At 48.1% G+C, this 21986-nt stretch overlaps 2 protein-coding genes across 8 annotated transcripts in view; one reads left to right on the forward strand and one right to left on the reverse strand.

Annotated features, from left to right (window-relative positions):
* snx8a (sorting nexin 8a) overlaps positions 1 to 21564 on the reverse strand; it is a 35388-nt gene extending 13824 nt beyond the window's left edge. The window contains exons 1-9 of one of the 5 annotated variants that reach the window (XM_059653960.1): positions 20789 to 21564; positions 20570 to 20630; positions 14340 to 14467; positions 7904 to 8033; positions 6477 to 6655; positions 5780 to 5897; positions 4765 to 4886; positions 2337 to 2417; positions 1282 to 1442 (exon numbers count right to left, since the gene is read on the reverse strand). In XM_059653960.1, coding sequence (XP_059509943.1) covers positions 1282 to 1442; positions 2337 to 2417; positions 4765 to 4886; positions 5780 to 5897; positions 6477 to 6655; positions 7904 to 8033; positions 14340 to 14467; positions 20570 to 20591 — 941 coding nt within the window. In that variant the 5' untranslated portion in view covers positions 20592 to 20630; positions 20789 to 21564. Of the gene's footprint in view, positions 1 to 1281; positions 1443 to 2336; positions 2418 to 4764; positions 4887 to 5779; positions 5898 to 6476; positions 6656 to 7903; positions 8034 to 10631; positions 12967 to 13803; positions 14253 to 14339; positions 14468 to 20569; positions 20631 to 20788 lie in introns of those variants that run through there. The other 4 variants (XM_059653959.1, XM_059653958.1, XM_048552096.2 and 1 more) reach the window with 4 other exon arrangements.
* Positions 20708 to 21986, forward strand: part of iqce (IQ motif containing E) — a 64714-nt gene continuing 63435 nt past the window's right edge. Inside the window, exon 1 of one of the 3 annotated variants that reach the window (XM_059653956.1) lies at positions 20708 to 21481. In XM_059653956.1, coding sequence (XP_059509939.1) covers positions 21446 to 21481 — 36 coding nt within the window. In that variant the 5' untranslated portion in view covers positions 20708 to 21445. The remainder of the gene's footprint in view (positions 21482 to 21986) is intronic. The other 2 variants (XM_059653955.1, XM_059653957.1) reach the window with 2 other exon arrangements.

Here is a 21986-nt window from a genome sequence, read left to right on the forward strand (position 1 = left end):
CCTTTCGAGACTTTAATGGGGGTACACTTTAAAGATAATTCTCAGGCTATAAGAGCATGTGGCATTGCAGGTTTGCTAACGGAGCTTAAACCTTGCAAGTTTGTTCTTATCTTAAAGAACAGAAAAAACATGCTAAACTCGAAGCAATTTAATCTTGTTTGCCACTTGAAAACAGAGCTTGCAGTCCCAAACTGATCAACTTCAGTCAGCATCTTCAGCCTATAGGAGGTCAAGTTTTGTCAGCACAAAAATTTCCTTCGATACTGCATCAGGGCTATTTCTCTACTTAATTCATGATGGCCCTTGGATTCTCCTAGGAAATGTGGGTGGTCACCATTTTGAGTTTCATTCAGTCACTGACTCTTTACCTTGATATTTTCCACATAATCCCACTCCTGTGAAAACAAGCAAACTACATGTTTCCAATCATATAGTCACCTGGCAAAAAACATTGTCTCTTGCTTTCTCTCCTCTCACCCTCCAACCTGCTCTTCTTGATGCAATAACATACTAATCATTATCATGTCTTCTGAATTCCTGAAAATTAATCCCTCTCACTCCTTCACTGAACACAATTCTGATTCAATACTTGGGTAATTAGCAACAGCGATCACAATTTGCAACATATTCCTTGAAATTTTGCTGAGCCAACAGCTTCCAAAATACAACCACTATGAACAAGTTTCCATTATCAAAGTTCACCCCCAAGAAGTTTACAATTGTGCACGATGATTCCATGCCTTGACTTCATTTTCTTTTGTACTCTTCCCCACCTTCCTTATCTGATGGCTTTGAAACCGAGCTGCTCCATTAAACCATCACCAGACATAGTCAGCTCAATACTTCTCTCCCACCACAGAAATACATCATACCCATGCATCAGCAGTAATACAACTTGGGGTGACAGGTTTAAATACCATGCCAACTGAACTCTGTGGCAAGAGAAGGTGTAACATTGTCCATCCAGATTAAGCTTGACAGAAACACTTCCAGAGGTGGGTGGTGAGATTGAGTAGAGGGGGGAAAAAAAAAGAAAGAGAGATGGCAAGAAAGAGAAAGCTACAGGCACAGACAGAACTCCCCCGCTAAGCTGAGGGAAAGGAGAAAAAGTACAATAGCATCTTGCCCCACCCCCAAAGCCAGGGAGCGCGAGAGAGATGCACAAGCAAAGAAGAGCACATGACAAAGGGCGTAGCAAGTATGACAAAGACAAATCTTTTTTAAAAATTGCTCAAATTGTGACAGAACAGAATCAACATTGTGGAAAGTATAAATACTTGCCTCAGTTCCTTCCCAAACAGCAGGAGATCAGTGGCGTTCTCAGCAGATCTGTTTGCCATTCTCTCTGCCCGGTCCCTTAGCTTATGGAAACTGTTGTAGATGTTTCGGATCAGCTCCCGACTAGCACCAAACTGAGCCTGAATATCAGGAGGAAGTAGTTCCTGCAATTTATGTGGGGTGTGGTGTAGGAAGAGAATGGTTTATATAAACAATTGAACTGGTGGAATTTGTGCACCAATAATTTTTGGCTTTTCTTTCATTCACACAATTGACGCTGCACATCTTTTTCCTCAAAGTGAACAACGGCAGAACAATCGCACTTGACATATTAGGTTCATAAACACCAGAATCAGAAACTCAAGCACATTACCTAAGTTGACACACACCTCAACATCATCTAGTCATAGCAGACTGAAATCTATCTTGGCAGCACCAGAAAATCATTATTCAAAGAGGAGAGCAGCTCCCACCCACACCCCCGTGGCCTGTCTGAAATATTTATCTCTTAATGATTTAGACGATTTAGTTATCTCTTTTCTTCCAAAAGGCCATTTGTACAGTCTAATTCAAAATTCCATAAGGAGATAAAGGTTTATGCTACATCATAATATGAAACAAAAGACATGCAAATGGGCTCAAGGCACACATCAGCCACAATCCAACCGAACATCAGAACAGGTTCAAATAGACTGATTGGTTGACTTTTGTTCTTCTGCACCATCTGGAGTCCCAGTGTTCAAAACCTTACTACAGATCTTTCTCTATCATTCAATAAAAGTTGCTCAACAAACTTTAATGTATTACCTCACCGGTTCCCATGATCAATAATATAACCCGTAGCCAAAAATTCTTAATGTTAGATTCCAGCAGGCTCTGTACAGACTACCCAAGTGTAGGACATGACCTTTCAGTACACTTTGGGTTGATCTGCAAGAAGATACAACTTGCAAACTGCACTTCAATGAAACCCTTGTACCAGTACTGTTAATACATAAAGCATCACTAGCTTAGTCAAATAAATAGTTAGCTTCCAACTGCAGAGCTCTAGTCAGTACCTTGGCTGTTGCTGCGATTTCACACGTCATAAACTCATCACCCACTCCTCGCAATGATTCGCGAATCTTATTCTGAACATCCTTTTTCAAAACAAAAAGCAAAAGACCTTTAAAATCCAATTTCAAGTACAGGGCTAATCTTCAAATAACTTTTATTTCATTGTCAGGATGTGCCTGATAAGGCTAACATTTATTTCCCCTCCTAGTTAATGGCAGACTCCAGCAGTTTCAAGGAGTGTGATTCAGTTGGACATTCTGGATAGTATTTACGAATAGGTCCTATTGGCATGGAACAGGAGTCACAAATTTAGATTTAGGCAATGTCTTTCCCTTAAGGACAGAAGAGGCACCAAGACTGCAAACGGATTAATTTATAAAATTAAAAAAGGACATTAACAAATATCTAGTCATCAGCAACACTCATTACTGGTTGATATCTAATGATGACCATAAATTGGCAATTGTCAGGAAAAACCTATCTGGTTCACTAACAGCCTTTAGGGAAACAAAGTGCCATCCTTGCCTGGTCTGGCCTACGTGTGATTCCAGTCCCACAGCAATGTGGCTGATGCTTAACTGCCCTCTGGGTAATTAGGGACGAGCAATAAAATGCTGCCTGGCCAGCGATGCCCTCATTCCGTGAACACATGTTGTAACACACTTAAAGATTATTCTTAATGTTGTCTCTTATCATTGAGAGAAAAGGCAACTGGAATCCTCAGGGTAGTGACTTCGGCTCAAACATCTTCAACCGTTTCAATGACATTCCTGCCATCAATATCAAAAGTGTCGTTGGGTCAAAAACCTAGAATTTCCTCCTTAAATGCACTTTGAGGCTCCCTACTGCAGCGGACTGTACTGTTCAAGACAGCTCTCCACTACCTCCTCAAGGGCAACTAAGGACAGGTAATAAATACTGACCCACCCATCGACACTCATATTGCACAAGTGAATAAAACAAGATTAATAAAACTTTAATAACAACATACTGTTTTGTGGTCAAGCCAACCTTTTCATTATTATTATAAAGTGAAGACATCAAGGCCTTAAATGTTCGTTGATGATTGCACTATGTTTAGCGTCATTTGCAATGCCTCAGATACTGAGGCAATCCTCACTCAAATGAAGCCAGACCTGGACAATAAAGGCTTAGGTTGAAACATTTGCACCATGCAAGTGCCAGACAATTACCATATTCAATAAGAGTTAATGTAACTATCACACCTTGACTTTCAATGGTGTTACCATGTCTGAATCGTCCACAATCAATATCCTGAGGTTACCATTTACCAGTGATTCAACTGAACTAACTATACAAATACAATGTCTAGGAACACTGCAGACAGTAACTCACCTAGTAACTCCTCAAAGACTGTCCAGCATCTACAAGGCTCAAGTCAAGAGTGTGATTAAATACTCCCCACTTGCCTGGATGACTTGTAGCTCCAATAATACAAGAAGTTTGGCACCATTCAGGACAAAGCAGCCTACTTGGTTGGTAACACATCCACAAACATACACTCCCTCCACCCCTAATGCTCAGCAGCAATGGTACCATCTACAAGGTGCACTGCAGGAATTCACCAAGGCTCCTTAAAGAACACCATCGAAAACAACAAGCACTAACATCTAGAAGGAAAAGGGTAGCAATGATCCTGGAAATAGCACCCCGCAAGTTCCCCTTCATATCCTGACTTGGAAATATATTGCCACTCTTTTGATGTCGTTGGGTCAAAAACCTAGAATTTCCTCCTTAAATGCACTTTGAGTCTCCCTATTGCAGTGGACTGTACTGTTCAAGACAGCTCTCCACTACCTCCTCAAGGGCAACTAAGGACAGGTAATAAATACTGACCCACCCATCGACACTCATATTGCACAAGTGAATAAAACAAGATTAATAAAACTTTAATAACAACTTATACTGTTTTGTGGTCAAGCCAACCTTTTCATTATTATTATGAAGTGAAGACATCAAGGCCTTACAAAAATGTGTATTTTCTTCAATTCTGCATTAGTTATTGTTGCTCTGGGAAATGTATACTCGGCTATCTCTTTCCATCCCACACATCAGTGCAGCTAAAAACTGGAGTATTCCAAAGAGATGTGCATCAGATGTATGACGACAATTCACAGGCCATCTGTCCACCTACATTTCCTCCATCCCCCACAACCCAAAGCAAAACTCTTGATACGGCTTCACTCAACACCTCTCCCACAGATGAGAGGATATCAGCAATAAGGGGATTAGAAGGGAAGAAATTATTCCTGGTATTACCATTCTGCTTTACCGACCAATCCCTCACTTCTTTGGATAGGAACCAGTGCTCACTACTCGCACAAATTCTCCAAGTAGTTAATAAAGCCCACTTGCATTTGAGAAACGATAAATAGGTCAATGCGCGAAGTTAATCTACTCTATACTCACTGGACCACTGAAGCACAGGAAGATATGCAGAAGCTCATCTTCAGAGAAGAATGGGTGCCGAGCCACCAGGTTAATAAAACGCTTTAGAGCACGTCGCCGAGACTCAATAAATTCACGGTCAGCTGAAAGTTGGAGTGCAGAGAAAAAGAGGGAATTGAAAACGCACACAATAAAACAGCAAAGCAGCCACATTACTACAACTTCAAACAGTTGATATTTTAAAACAAGCACTACTACAAATGTATGTCACTGACATTCTCTGCAGCATTATTTCAAGTAACCAACTGATCGGTGTTATGATCCCAGCTGATATTATTCACAGTCAAATCAGATCTCAGACTGAAATGTGGTTTGATAGATATTTATATTTCATTTGTTTCTGATCAGGTGGCCTTTCATAAACAAGCACAGAATGCAGCAGATTTGATTTTCAGTAAAACAGACATTTATTACTCAAAAGAAATAAAGACAAAATAGAACAAACCAAACTGTTTACAGGTTTAAAGATTTGGGAACACTGTACAACATAATCCCATTAATCCCAAAAATACTCCTTTACTGTACTCTAGCCAGGGAACATACCCTTCATCACATCTGCTGGGCTTGCTTAACTGTAACATCAATTCTCAGTCCCAAGTCTTTCCTCAAACCTTTGTATAGCTAAATTTAGACCATCTCAGCTTCAAATAATCCCTTCAGTGTTTTAAGCAAACAGCTCTGGTCTAAAACTTCCAAACAAGACTCCTTATAGCGAGATGACCTATTTTTTACTAGTCTAAAAGTATCCCGTCTCTTCAGGGGAAAACGTCTTACAATTGCAACTCCAGCCAAGCAAAAAACTAAACTGAAATGGGCTTTCCTCATGCTTAGAGTGCTTCCCACACTCCTCTAAGGCATTAAAAACAATTGCAGGACCTTTTATCTGATCCCCAAAATATACACACAAAGTAAATGCACGCTTGAGTAGACTTCAATTTCACAAATATGAAACCATTTTGCCACACTAAGCTTTTACCTCTTAGCATTCTCTTTGGTGGCAATGCTGGTACCATTCGATATGGGAACCGCTGGAGGAGCACTTCATGAAACACCACAAAATCATTGTATCGTCGGTAAACAGACGACTTGAATCGCTGAAAGGAAAAGGCAGAAATTGTGAAGGATCACCATTCATACTCAGAGAACCAGCCAAGGTGAAAATGAAAAGCAAGATGAGGAGAATCAGGCAACAGTTCAATGACACCAAGCAACCGTTTTCAAAACAACTTACATTTATATAGTACTTTTAAAGTAGCAAAATGTTCTAAGTCACATCAAGTGTGATTCTATAAATGTTGATACAATGTTGATCCAGAGAAGACAAATGTTTGTTCAAACAGGCAGGCTTTAAGGAGCCAACTTAAAGGAGGACAGTGCTGGAAAGGTTTAGGGAAAAAGTTCCACATCTTACAGCCTAGATAGGTGAAGACACAATCATCACTGTTGCAGAAGTGAACAGAGATCTTGGAAAGTTTAAGAACGTTGCAGAGATAGGGAGTGCAAAGACCGTGATGGGATTTGAATATAAGGATGGAAATATTAAAATTGAAGCTTTGATGGACCAGGAGCCTATGTAGATATCAGGAAATAGAAAGTGAAGCTTAAAAGTCACTAAGAGATCTCATACATTCCATAACACCATAACGAAGGATTACGCCCTGGGCCGAACTCACCTGGCTGGAAAGTTCATATTCCACGTGTTTTAAAAACAGACCCTTCTTCTCTGGAATTAGTTCCACCTGCACCATATCAATATGCAGCAGGTCTTGCAGAGTCTTTGACAAGAGGATCGGATTCCCATGAGCCTGCATCCGGATCGACTCTAACTCACCCAACCGAGGTTTTGGATATTCTGGGGGAAAAGTAGCTTGTTAAAGAACACCACAGAGAACACAATCTACCCCTTAATCTGACACTTCTCCACATCAACACAAGCTTGGAGCTTTGGTACAGGTTCACACAGTCCTCTAGCATTCATAGCATGTATGGATAAATTTCCAAATAATACTTCATTTCACTGCAATGATTAAAACCACACAAAAATTGCCTCCCTCTCCTCAATCTAAGTTTTCCCCAACTCAACACTTCTCTTTCTACACACATTTGTTGTGTCTCTGCAGATAGCTGTTAAGCATCAGAAACAGGAGACAGTGGTTTCAAGTCCCATTGCAGGGACTGGGACAACATTAAGACCATCACTCCCAATCTAGGACAGAGATGCTGCACTGTCAGAGGTGCTGTCCCAAGCAAGAAATTAAACAGTTGAACATAAAAGATCTCATGAGATAATGTGCAACAGTAATGGAATTCTTGGCAGTATTTTTTTTCCATACTGTCATTATTCTAGAAACTTATTCAAGATCAGTATTGAAGGGCTTTCACCAAATGAAGTGCAGTGGTTCACAAACACCTTCCCTGACACATCCCAGGTAATACCAGCATTGACAGCAACACCCATAAATTTAAAATGATTTTTTTTTAAAATCAGAAACATCAAGCATGCAACTTTTCACTCTTGTTAATCTTTCTCTTAAGAACTCTTAAGTTCCTTATTTCTCCCCCTGACCTCCCAAGCTGAGAGCAATAGGAGCCACAGGGGTGGCCTTATAGAGGCTTAGAAAATCATGTAGGGCATAGATAACATGAGTAGCGAAGGTCTTTTCCCCAGAGTCCAGCAGACCAAACTAGACAGAGGTTTAAAGTTGGACAGGAAAGACTTGAGAGAGACCTGAGGGGCAACTTTTTCCACACAGAAGGTAGCACATATGGAACGAGCTACTAGAGGAAATGGTGCAGGTGAGCATAATTACAAACATTTAGAAGTGATTTGGACAGGTACACGGATAGGAAAAGATTGAGGGGGATGTGGGCCAAATATATACAAATGGGACTAATTCAGTTTAGGCCTATATTCCAAAGTGAACTAAGTATAAAAGTAACTTATGGCTCGGACATACAGGCAATTGAAGAACCACACTTAGAGTGCTGTGTAAAGAATTGGTCTTCGTATATAATGAAAGAATGTAAATAGATTGGATAAGTTGGGCTGAAGAGCCTATTTTCGGCTGTATGACTATGCCTTTAGGTAAACTCACGGTACCTTGTGTGATATTCTCCAGTAGTTTTGGGGAAGGCTGCTTTCCTTGCTGAGCTAGAGCAATCAACACCAAAGCTCTGTACAGGGCCGACTTTGTGATGGATTCTTCCTTGGATTCTATAATCTCAGCAATCTGGAAACATAACATCAAGACATCACTTGCAGGAGAATACACTTAGTCAATATGGGGTCTAATTTTTTCAGTTCATCCACAATAAGGCACGTTACAAAAACTAAAGTTCACCAAGTTGAACATTGGTCCTACAGGAAGAGATCTGGTGAATAAATAAGGAATAAGATGATTGCAGAAGAAGTGAAAAGGTATTTAGCATTAGCCTTTCCCTTAGGAGGATACTAGTACTATCTATTCTCCTGTTTACTGATTTTTCTGGAAGGGATGGAGGAACTCAGGAAATGCAGAGGGACCTGGACACACAGGTGGATGAATCGCAAAGATCATAGATACAGCAAGTAGGAAAACAAACAGAGCATTATCATTTACTTCAAAGTGAACTAAGTATAAAAGTAACTTATGGCTCGCACATACAGGCAATTGATAGACCACACCTAGAGTGCTGTGTAAAGAATTGGTCTCCATGTATAATGAAAGAATGTATATAGATTGGAAGTAGTTCAGAGGATGTTTACTCGATTAATATTTGGAATGGGCAGGTTGTCTTAAGAGGAAAGGTGAGATAGGCTATGCTTGTATCCATTGGGGTTTTGAAGAAAAACAGGCTACTTGACTGAAACATAACATCCCGAGGGATCTTGACAGGGTGGAAAGGATGTTTCCACCTTTGGAAAATCTAGAACTAGGGGTTCAATGTTTAAAAAGAAGGCATTACCTATTTAAGGCAGTGATAAGGAGAAATTCTCTCACAGAGAGGCAGAAGTCGTTTTAATTCTCTTCCTCAGAAGACAGCAGAAACAGAGACTTTGAATGCTTTTTTAGGCAGACGAAGTTAGATTTTTGGTAAATAAGGGAAGAACAGCTTTCTGGTTAGGAGGAAATATGGAGTAATTAGATCGGTGATGATCTTATTGAATGGTGAAGCAGGTTCAAGGTGTTAAATTGCCTACTTCAGCTCCTAATTCATACATCTGCATGTCCCCCTTCAAAAGCAAACTACATAGTAAATTCTACCTTCAAAATAATTTTTTCTGGGATGAGATAAGGGCAAGTAAATATTCCATACTCACTCAAAGTATTCGGGCCGGAGATGTAATTAAGACCACAAAATGTAACAAAAGTAGGCCATTCAACCCATGAAGTTTGCTTGACCAGTGATATCACAACTAATCTGATAATCTGCAACTCCACATTCCTGACTTTACCCTACAACCTTCGATTCCCTCACCGATTAAAAATGTCAGCCTTGAACACATTTAACAACCCAGCACCAAACAGCCTTTTGCAGTAAAAATTCCAGAGATTTACTACTAAGAACAGGAATTCCTCACCTGTCTGAAAATGTCCGACCCCTTACTGAAATTATGCCCTTGGACCCTAGACAATCCCACAAATGAAAACAATCTCAGCGTCTACCCTGTCAAGTCCCCAAAGAATCTTGCATGTTTCAATGAAGTTGCCTCATTCTTTGAAATTCCATGAGCACAGGCCCAACCTACCTATTCAACTTCTCCTCATAAGATGGTCCATCCATATCCACTATCAGCCTAGTGAACTGTCTCTGAACTGCCACCATATCTTTAGGTGAGGGGGTCCAAAATAGACGTAAGGATGATTGAGACAGAAACCTTCTGAGGGACCTGGGGTTCAGGTACATAATTCTTTGAAATTTGCATCACATACAAACAGGGTGGATAAAAAGGTGTTTAGCATGCTTGCCTTCATTGCTCAGTGCTTTGAGTTTAGCAGTTGAGAAGCCCTGTTGAGGTTGTACAAGACAGTGGTGAGGCCTGTTCTGAAGTATTATCCAGTTCTGGTCATCCAGTCACAGGGAGGATATTCAGCTAGAGAGGGTTCAGAAGAGATTTACTAGGGTGTTGCCAGGTATGGAAGGTTTGAGTTGTAAAGAAAGGCCAGATAGGTTGGGACGTTTTCCACTGTTTAGAAAATCCAATCAGACTGTTAATCAAAGTTTATAAAAATCATGAGGGGTATAGACAGGGCTAATGATAGATATCTTTTCCTTAGGATAGGGGATTTCAAGACAAGGGGGCATATTTTGAGATGTGAGGAAAGAGATTTTAAAAAATTGAGGAGCAATTTTTTGTTTTTCTTTTTTTTAACACAGAGGGCAGTTCATGTGAAAAATGAACTTGAGGAAATGGTAGATGTGGTCATAGTTACATAAGTGAAAATAATATTTCAGCAGAGGATTAAAATGTTTTGGGACATCCTGAGTAGGTCAAAGGCAAAACTAAATCCAGCTTTTCTTTTTTCTTTCCAGTTCTATACCAAAATTGCACAAATTCCCTTGAAATGCACTGTTTCCAAAAGAGCAGCTAAGTTATTCAATAAGAAGCTACATTGTACAGAATAGTGTGATGCCAACCTCCTCTCTGCACTGAATCAGACAAACCCTATAAAAAAACCCTCATTTTAAGGGCAAACAATTTCCAGTGCTCTGGGAAGATAAAGGTGGTCATGGCACAGTTGTGTGAAGGGAGATTAATCAAACAAGTGAAAAAGTAAGTACTGAATTCAACATGACAGTAGAAAGCAGATGTTGGTAAGAGAAAGACAAGGCAACAGTATACTTACAATCACCTCTTCAGATTGACACAATGGTCAGTGTCAGCATTACATGGTTTCCACAGGACAATTCTTTAATGAAATGTTTCCTACTCATCCAAATCTCCAGCAAAAGCAGTGTCAGGTAGAATACTTAACAATACTCAATCCAAAAGGTAGCTGGTCAATATTTGACACCAAGTACAATGGGTTAATTATTCCAATCTAAGATCTCTTCCTACTTATTAAAATACCACATTGTGCCGGATACGTAATCAGTTAAACAGGAAAACACCAAACAGTCCACAATGTCAGAAGGAGAAGAAAATGATTACGTAAGTTGAATTTCCCCACTTAACCAAACATTTGGCAGTTTCATTTAAAAAGAAGCAACTTAAAACACAATTAATTTGTCTATTAAGTGTAACGCAGCAGAGAAGGCCATTAGAACAAAGAAAATTACAGCACAGGAACAGGCCCTTCGGCTCTCCACACCTCACTGATCCAGATCCTCTATCTAAACCTGTTGCCTATTTTCCAAGGATCTGTATCCCTCTGCTCCCTGCTCATTCATGTACCTGTCTAGATACATCTTAAATGACGCTTTCATGCCTGCCTTGACCACCTCCACTGGCAAGGCGTTCAAGGCACCCATGCGTAAAGAACTTTCTACGCATATCTCCCTTAAACTTTTACCCTCTCACCTTGCAATTATGACCCCTAGTAACTGAGTCCCCCCACTCTGGGGGGAAAAAGCTTCTTGCTACCCACCCTGTCTATACCCCTCATGACTTTGTAGACCTCAATTAGGTCCTCCCTCAACCTCCATCTTTCTAATGTGAACAATCCTAATCCACTCAACCTCTCTTCATAGCTAGCACCCTCCATACCAGGCAACATCCTGGTGAACCTCCTCTGCACCCTCTCCAAAGCATCCACATCCTTTTGGTAAAGTGGCGACCAGAACTGTACGCAGCATTCCAAATGTGGTTGAACCAAAGTCCTATACAATTGTAACATGACCTGCCAACTCTGTACTCAATACCCCATCTGATGACTGAAAGCATGTCGTATGCCTTCTTGACCACTTTTCTTTTAATTTACGTTGCAACCAACTGTGTGCAGAAAAGGCTCAAGTCTTATTTCAATGCAGCAGCTGCCCTGGAATATATATTAATATTTCAGCAACACATAATATTGAAATTATCCTTAAGATCCAGTTCTCCCTCGATATCAGTTCAGCAAACATCCTAACCAAATCAAGTTTTTTTTTTGTTTTAGATTCCATAAGCTATGCTGTTAGCTAACAGTCTCCTTTAGATCAACAGTACTTTATCAAATGACTACTGCCTGTTAATGTAAATAATATCCAACTATCCACTACTTGAACAAAAACAAAGTTGCTGGAAAAACTCAGCAGGTCTGGCATCATCTGTGAAGGAGAAAACAGAGTTAACATTTCAGGTCTGGTGACTCCTCAAAAGAATATTGTTAAATCCAATACTCCCATCTCCATTTGTCATCACACTGATTTTTTTTCGCCTTTTAAGTAGTTATCCAACTCCTTTTCCAATGCAATGTCAAACAAGAACTTGGATGTAAAGATCCCATGACACCATTTAAAAGAGTACCATAATCACCATGAGCAATGGCCAATTTTTATATAAATGTTTGAATATGGAACAAATATAGGCCTATTGGCCCTTTAAGCCAACTGAGGCATTCAGTAAAATCATGGCTGATCCAATTTTAACCTCAATTCTATGTTCCTGCATATCCTCGATATCAAGAATCTATCTACTTGTGAGTAAAAACATTTAAAGATTCGTAATTCACTACACTGGGGAAGGGAATTCCAAAAACACAACACTCCAAAAAATGGTTCCACTTTACTGTCTTACATCTACGACACCCTGTTTTTAAAATTGTTGCCAATTGTAGATTCTCCCACAAGAGGCAACATCTCCCTGATCAAGTCTCCTCAGGATTTTATGCTTTAATTAAGTCACCTTTGACTCTTCTAAACTACAGAGGATACAGGCTTAACCTGTTGAGCATTTCTTTGTAAGGCAATCCACTCAGTCCAGCAAACCTCTGAACTTCTTCTGATTCATTAATAGCCTCCCATAAGTAACACTGAGCCAGACAGACAAGCAGGCAGATCAGTAAAAGAAACACCACTGATATACTGGCCAGATGTTGATTAAAATTTAGAAAAGAACACTATTGGCCAGTTCTGTTCACAACATTTCCATTTAAGATAATCCACAATAAGTGATGAAGTGCCATCAAAAAATAAAGTCCATAAAGAATTGTAAGAAAACTTGGTAAAAACATCAACTGTTTGTACCAAACACCTAGTGCACACTGCATTGGACAAACCTGAAGGAAATTAACCACAAGGGTATGCGAATATCATTGGGCAACAAAAAGACATGACTAGTGCTCACTCATCTCCATCCACATGGATAAGAACCACCAATTTGATTGAGGCAACACCAGGATGCTGGGACAGGCAAAGCAGAGACAAGCAAGGGAATTCGTAGAAGCCTAGTACTCCACAAAGGAAGTCATCAATAAACACATAGAGCAAGACCCCATATACACTCCATTGCAAAGGAAAATCAGAAGCGAGGTAATCGAGCTCAACGGACACTAGAGTTTAAATAACAGGCAGGAAGACACACCAGCGCTTCATCTGAGGCTGCACCACTGATGTTACTCAGCAGAGGAATGAAACGTCTGTGGAACAACAAATCAGTTTGGTGAGCCAACCAACCACAGCAATCCTCTAAGAATTGTTCAAATTCCCATACGCGGCCATGAGTTTCAGACATAAACAGGAATTCTCAGGTGAATGACAAAGAATTAAGATATCAAGTTAATGCTTTTGCAGAATCAAACTTAAAGTTTCAATTAAACAGTATTTAGATAGCAACTAGAGAAAAGATATCACTCTTAATTTAACAAAAAATTCCCACACAAGTTAAACTTCCGCTATTTACAGAACTGAGATTTTGCAGGAAGTAGCCCAGCAATGCTGCCAACGGTTTGGTCTTTGTTTCTTATGACCAAGTCATAAGATTGGGTATTATCAAAAGGCATTTCTCCAAGTTTCTGGAGAAGCTCAAACAGCATTTCAACAGTATGGCATTACACTTATGGCTACACTAGAACAAAACTTTCTTCTTTCTTGGCTTACCATGGGATGTGTATTTTTAACCAGAAACCAGCTTTCCCCACATGCTTCTGCTTGGTACCTCACTGACAACAGACACTCTCCTCTCTGCTGACTACATGAACTGGAGCCCCTTCTCTCTCACTGATATACTGTCCCAGAATTTGAAGAATGATAATTTATCCAGTCAGCACAGGGAATATCTTTGTTATTGGGCGTGAATATTTTACACGTTGTTTCCACGAACTGTCTCACGGGTTCTTCCTGCTCACACAGTAACTAAGCCTCACAAGTAACTAAGTAACTGGAGCCTTGAGCAAGATATGGAAGAGTCACATGACTCCCGATGACCCCATTTTATCTGAGGGAAACCATTTAAAACCGTCCAATAAACTTCACAATCAGAACAATTATTGTTTTCCCATCTTTCCAGTAAATCTCTGTAGAACAGTGATCAATACAATACATCATAGTACTGTAGGCTAACCAATTATCTTCACAGAGCAGTCTCGAATATCTCCCACTGTGTGTCAGTGCTTGCTCAGGAATTGCTGCATTACCTGACTTTGTACAAGAGGTGGCAGCTCAGTCCGGTTCAACAGTTTATGAAACTCACTTCGCCGGACGTGATCCTCCTGTTTAAAGCAAATAGCTTCATAGACCTTTCGATAATAGGGAGGCACATCACCTACCACAAGCAAAAGGATTAGTGTTAAAAGACATATTTTCATAGAAAAGAAAAAAATACTGCAGGTGCTGGAAGTTAGAAATGAAAACAAATTGCTGGAAAAACTCAGGTCTGGCAGCATCTGTGGACAAAACGCAGATTTAACGTTTCAGTTCCAGTGTCCATTCTTCGAACTAAATGTAGCTGGGACACACGTGTGCATGACCCAGAGGTGGGGTGGGAGGGGAAGCAGGAGGAGGGATGACATGCGTGCGTGAGGCAGGGGTAGGGGGTATCACACACACACGCATAAGTGAGATCCACGGGTGGGAGCAAGGGGAGCTCTCTCTTTTTCTCTCTCTCTCTCTCACACACACACACACACACACACACACACACACACACACACACACACACACACACACACACACACACGGTGGGGGAGTCAGACAAGTGAGAAACCCGAGGTACGGCGTCACAGTCACACGCAAACAAGATGTGGGGGGTTCCCAGGGGGGTGTGACTGGCCCCAACCAATTTGTCTCGCACGTGAGACCCTGTCCCCTCCCCCAGGTCTCGTATGTGTGTCTGACGAACCCCACTGTATGTATCAGTCACCAGGGATATTCGGGGGTGGGGGGAAGAATCTCCCAGGCATGCACGAATGTGTGAAACCAGGAGGGAGAGGGGGGGGGTCTCACACGCACGTACGTGAGACCAGCAGTGGGAAGGAGTCAGGTCGCAGGTGCGGGGGCCGGGTCGATGGCAAAGTCACAGCTGTTGTGGCAGAATCAGGATGGGGTCCCCAAGTTCAGCGGGGTGTATCAGACAATCCTCACTACTGGCCCACCACACGCACACAGTCCTCACCACTGACACGCCCCCTCCCACCACACAGTCCTCACCACTGACACCCCCCCCTAACCAGTGACACCACCCCTCCCAACACGCAGTCCTAACCACTGACGCCACCCCGACCACTGACAGCCCCCCTCCCACCACGCAGTCCTCACCACCGACGCCCCCCTCCCACAACTGACAACCCCCCCTCCCACCACGCAGTTCTCACCACCGACACCCGCTCCCACCACGCAGTCCTCACCACGGACGCCCCCCCTTCCACCACGCAGTCCTCACCACTGACACCCCCCTCCATCACTGACCAGCCCACCACACAGTCCTCTCCTCTGACGCCACCCCAAGCACGTAGTCCTCACCACCGCTTCCGCCACGCCATCCTCACCACTGATGCCCCCGCATCCCCCGCGCCGTCCTCACCACCGACACCCCCCCACCACTGACGCCCTCTTCCACCACGCAGTCCTCACCTCTTACATCCCCTCCCCGACCACGCAATCCTCACCACTGACAACTCCCCTTCCACCACGCAGTCCTCACAACTGACGCCCCCCTCCACCACTGACGCCCCCCACCAATGGCACCCCCCCACCACGCAGTCCTCTCCTCAGCCACACCCCCACCACGCAGTCCTCACCACTGACACTCCCTTCTACCAACGACACGCCCCCACCACGCAGTCCTCTCCTCTGACCACCCCCCACCACGCAGTCCTCTCCTCTGACCACCCCCCACCACGCAGTCCTCTCCTCTGACCACCCCCCACAACGCAGTCCTCTCCTCTGACCACCCCCCACAACGCAGTCCTCTCCTCTGACCACCCCCCACCACGCAGTCCTCTCCTCTGACGACTCCCCCCACCACGCAGTCCTCTCCTCTGACACTCCCCTCTACCACTGACACCCCACCACCACGCAGTCCGCTCCTCTGACCCCCCCCACCACGGAGTCCTCTCGTCTGACCAACCCCCCTCCCCCCAACCACGGAGTCCTCTCGTCTGACCTCGCCCCCGACCACGGAGTCCTCACTACTGACCCCCCACCCCACCACGCAGTCCTCTCCTCTGATGACCCCCCCAACCACGCAGTCCTCACCACTGACACCCACCCCTGACACCCCCCTCCACCACTGACACCCCCACACCACTGACACCCCCACACCACGCAGTCCTCTCCTCTGACACCACCCCACCACGCAGTCCTCTCCTCTGACAGCTGCCCCCCTCACCAAGCAGTCGTCTCCTCTGACACCCCCGCCACCACGCAGTCCTCACGACTGACGCCCCCCTCCACCACTGACAACCCCCCCACCACGCAGTCCTCTCCTCTGACCACTCCCACCACGCAGTCCTCTCCTCTGACCTCCCCACCACGCAGCCCTCTCCTCTGACCTCCCCCACCACGCAGCCCTCTCCTCTGACCTCCCCCACCACGCAGCCCTCTCCTCTGACCTCCCCCACCACGCAGCCCTCTCCTCTGACCTCCCCCACCACGCAGCCCTCTCCTCTGACCACTCCCACCACGCAGTCCTCTCCGCTGACCCCCCCACCACGCAGCCCTCTCCTCTGACCTCCCCCACCACGCAGCCCTCTCCTCTGACCTCCCCCACCACGCAGCCCTCTCCTCTGACCTCCCCCACCACGCAGTCCTCTCCTCTGACCACTCCCACCACGCAGCCCTCTCCTCTGACCTCCCCCACCACGCAGCCCTCTCCGCTGACCCCCCCCACCACGCAGCCCTCTCCTCTGACCTCCCCCACAACGCAGCCCTCTCCTCTGACCTCCCCCACCACGCAGCCCTCTCCTCTGACCTCCCCCACCACGCAGCCCTCTCCTCTGACCCCCCCCACCATGCAGCCCTCTCCTCTGACCTCCCCCACCACGCAGCCCTCTCCTCTGACCCCCCCCACCACGCAGCCCTCTCCTCTGACCCCCCCCACCACGCAGCCCTCTCCTCTGACACACCCCCCCACCATGCAGTCCTCTCCTCTGAGCCCCCCCGACAGTCCTCTCCTCTGACACACCCCGACAGTCATCTCCTCTGACCCCCCCCCGACAGTCATCTCCTCTGACACCCACCGACAGCCCTTTCCTCTGACACCCACCGACAGCCCTCTCTTCTGACCCCCCCCCGACAGCCCTCTCTTCTGAACCCCCGACAGCCCTCTCCTCTGACCCCCCCCACCACGCAGCCCTCTCCTCTGACACACCCCCCCACCATGCAGTCCTCTCCTCTGAGCCCCCCCGACAGTCCTCTCCTCTGACACACCCCGACAGTCATCTCCTCTGACCCCCCCCCCGACAGTCATCTCCTCTGACACCCACCGACAGCCCTTTCCTCTGACACCCACCGACAGCCCTCTCTTCTGACCCCCCCCGACAGCCCTCTCTTCTGAACCCCCGACAGCCCTCTCCTCTGACCCCCCCCCCGACAGTCCTCTCCTCTGACCCCCCCCGACAGCCCTCTCCTCTGACCCCCCCCCCGACAGTCCTCTCCTCTGACCCCCCCCGACAGCCCTCTCCTCTGACCCCCCCCGACAGCCCTCTCCTCTGACCCCCCCCGACAGCCCTCTCCTCTGACCCCCCCCGACAGCCCTCTCCTCTGACACCCCCCGACAGTCCTCTCCTCTGACACCCCCCGACAGTCATCTCCTCTGACCCCCCCCCCCGACAGTCATCTCCTCTGACCCCCCCCCCGACAGTCATCTCCTCTGACCCCCCCCCCCGACAGTCATCTCCTCTGACCTCTCCCCAACAGCCCTCTCCTCTGACCCCCCCCCGACCACGCAGTCCTCTCCTCTGACACACCCCCCCGACTGCCCTTCACCTCAGACCCCCCCCAGCGACAGCCCTCTCCTCAGACCCCCCCCCACAGCCCTCTCTTCTGACCCCCCCGACAGTCCTCTCCTCTGACACCCCCCGACAGTCCTCTCCTCTGACACCCCCCGACAGTCCTCTCTTCTGACCCCCCTCCCGACAGCCCTCTCTTCTGACCACCCCCCCCGACAGCCCTCTCCTCTGACCTCCCCCACCACGCAGCCCTCTCCGCTGACCCCCCCCACCACGCAGCCCTCTCCTCTGACCTCCCCCACCACGCAGCCCTCTCCTCTGACCCCCCCCACCACGCAGCCCTCTCCTCTGACACACCCCCCCACCATGCAGTCCTCTCCTCTGAGCCCCCCCGACAGTCCTCTCCTCTGACACACCCCGACAGTCATCTCCTCTGACCCCCCCCCGACAGTCATCTCCTCTGACACCCACCGACAGCCCTTTCCTCTGACACCCACCGACAGCCCTCTCTTCTGACCCCCCCCGACAGCCCTCTCTTCTGAACCCCCGACAGCCCTCTCCTCTGACCCCCCCCCGACAGTCCTCTCCTCTGACCCCCCCCGACAGCCCTCTCCTCTGACCCCCCCCGACAGCCCTCTCCTCTGACCCCCCCCGACAGCCCTCTCCTCTGACCCCCCCCGACAGCCCTCTCCTCTGACCCCCCCCGACAGCCCTCTCCTCTGACACCCCCCGACAGCCCTCTCCTCTGACACCCCCCGACAGCCCTCTCCTCTGACACCCCCCGACAGCCCTCTCCTCTGACACCCCCCGACAGCCCTCTCTTCTGACCCCCCCCCGACAGCCCTCTCTTCTGACCCCCCCGACAGCCCTCTCCTCTGACCCCCCCCGACAGCCCTCTCTTCTGACCCCCCCCGACAGCCCTCTCTTCTGACCCCCCCCGACAGTCCTCTCCTCTGACACCCCCCGACAGCCCTCTCTTCTGATCCCCCCCCCGACAGCCCTCTCTTCTGACACCCCCCGACAGCCCTCTCTTCTGACCCCCCCCCGACAGCCCTCTCTTCTGACCCCCCCCCCGACAGCCCTCTCTTCTGACCCCCCCCCCGACAGCCCTCTCTTCTGACCCCCCCCCCGACAGCCCTCTCTTCTGACCCCCCCCCCGACAGCCCTCTCTTCTGACCACCCCCCCGACAGCCCTCTCTTCTGACCACCCCCCCTGGCAGTCCTCTCCTCTGACCACCCCCCCTGGCAGCCCTCTCCTCTGACACACCCCGACAGCCCGCTCCTCTGACACACCCCGACCACGCAGTCCTCTCCTCAGACCCCCCCCACAGCCCTCTCCTCTGACACACCCCCCCACCATGCAGCCCTCTCCTCTGACCACCCCCCCCGACAGCCCTCTCCTCTGACCACCCCCCCCGACAGCCCTCTCCTCTGACCACCCCCCCCGACAGCCCTCTCCTCTGACCCACCCCGACCACGCAGCCCTCTCCTGACACCCCCCCACCACGCAGTCCTCTCCTCTGAGCCCCCCCGACAGTCCTCTCCTCTGACCCCCCCGACAGTCATCTCCTCTGACCCCCGCCGACAGTCATCTCCTCTGACCCCCCCTGACAGTCATCTCCTCTGACCTCTCCCCAACAGCCCTCTCCTCTGACCCCCCCGACCACGCAGTCCTCTCCTCTGACACACTCCCCCGACAGCCCTTCACCTCAGACCCCCCCCCCAGCGACAGCCCTCTCCTCAGACCCCCCCCACAGCCCTCTCCTCAGACCCCCCCCCACAGCCCTCTCCTCAGACCCCCCCCCACAGCCCTCTCCTCAGACCCCCCCCACAGCCCTCTCCTCAGACCCCCCCCCACAGCCCTCTCCTCAGACCCCCCCCCACAGCCCTCTCCTCAGACCCCCCCCCACAGCCCTCTCCTCAGACACCCCCCACAGCCCTCTCCTCAGACACCCCCCCACAGCCCTCTCCTCAGACACCCCCCCACAGCCCTCTCCTCAGACACCCCCCACAGCTCTCTCCTCAGACCCCCCTCCCACAGCCGTCTCCTCAGACCCCCCTCCCACAGCCGTCTCCTCAGACCCCCCCTCCCACAGCCCTCTCCTCAGACCCCCCCTCCCACAGCCCTCTCCTCAGATCCCCCCTCCCACAGCCCTCTCCTCAGACCCCCCCTCCCACAGCCCTCTCCTCAGACCCCCCCTCCCACAGCCCTCTCCTCTGACACACCCCCCCCACCACGCAGCCCTCTCCTCTGACACACCCCCCCCACCACGCAGCCCTCTCCTCTGACAACCCCCCCCGCCCAAACAGCCCTCGATTGCCTCCCAAGTCTTCATTCATCAGGCAGTTGGGTTTTCGAGGGATTTCACTCCGGTGACCCAAAGAAAGACTCATGACGGACCGTTAGATGTTCACCCCGAGGACCGAAGCAGACCTTGCCTGCTGTAAGAAGACACGTTGAAGTTTTCCCATCTTACCTTCGTTAATCTCCGTCTCCATTTCCAAATCATGTGAGGCGACAAGTTGCCATGTGATTTCCTCAATAATAAACACAAGACGACAAAATAAATAACACGCTAAACACCTCGCCGCTTCCCAATCTTTCTTGGGCGGAATAAATAACTTTAATCTCAAGTTTTGACAACTTTTTTGGTTGCCGCCCCCCCCGCGCATGTGACAGAACTTAAGGGTCTTACGGTGGGATGTTTTGGCGATGGCTCTCCGTCTCCTCCTCCTCCGTCCGTTACTCGATTTGAGCCTCAGTTCCCGAGCGGGCAGCGCTCGCTCCTGCCGAGGTATCGCCTCCGATACCGATCACTCGCGGGGAGAGAGACGGCGAGGAATCGATTGGTCCAGCGGGCCGACGGAAATCGGCGTGGAGTTGTTGTCGTCGATCGACTTGGCCGCGGTTCCAGTCTATGTCCGGATCACCCGTGCAATCGTATCCGAGCTTTCGAGCACGACATCCAAGTCTTTGCTTTACTGACCTTCTTTGAAGAACAATTTAGCCGAAGCAGACAGACAGATGTCCGACGCGCGTCCCTATGCGATAGGAGCGCCGCGGATACGCAGTCGCTGGCTGAATACTTAAGACCCCGTTATTTTGCGGGGATCTTCACTTCCTCCCGGTGTTTTGGATCTTCCGCGGGCTCACTCGACCACGCTTCTATTTTTGAGGTTAAATCCCCCCACGCGGCGTCAACACCCCGCCGTCCAACTCACTCCGGATAAGCTTACGGTCGGCCCGGGCTGTTGTGACTCCCTCCTCCCGTTGCTATAGCCCCGCCGCCAAACAGCCGGATCTGTGCCCCCGTCCCCGGACCCAGACACGAAGGTCGTCCTGATGTGCCGAGATGTCGCTGAGTGATGGGACTGAGGAGGACCTGGGGGTGAGAGCCCGTCACCGGGAAGAGAAAGTGCGGAAACCAAAACAGGAGTTGCTGGAAAAGCTCAGCAGGTCTGACAGAGCCTGTGAAGAGAAAATCGGAGCTAATGTTTCGGGTCAGAACTGATTTTTCTCTCCACAGATGCTGCCAGACCTGCTGAGCTTCTCTTCCCCCGCCACAACTCCGAAACCCCTGTTTTTGTTTCTGATTTACAGCGTCCGGTTTTTATTTTTAGAAAGAATCTGTGAGGATTTCAATGACCGAGTTTATGAAAGAAAAGTACACGCAGTTTATTTTCTCACCCGCCCCAAAACCATTCCTCTCCCTATCCAGCCTATCCTATACCTTGTTGTCCAATTACCTTACCCCCCCCGCCCCCCGCCATTCCTCCCTATTCTCCGGTCCTCCTCCTCCTCTTCTCCATTTCTCCCCACCCCCCCTCTTCTCCCCACCCCCCCCTCTTCTCCCCACCCCCCCCCTTCTCCCCACCCCCCCCTCTTCTCCCCAC

This window comes from Stegostoma tigrinum, chromosome 23 (genome assembly GCF_030684315.1).
Source record: "Stegostoma tigrinum isolate sSteTig4 chromosome 23, sSteTig4.hap1, whole genome shotgun sequence".
Lineage (NCBI taxonomy): Eukaryota > Metazoa > Chordata > Chondrichthyes > Orectolobiformes > Stegostomatidae > Stegostoma > Stegostoma tigrinum.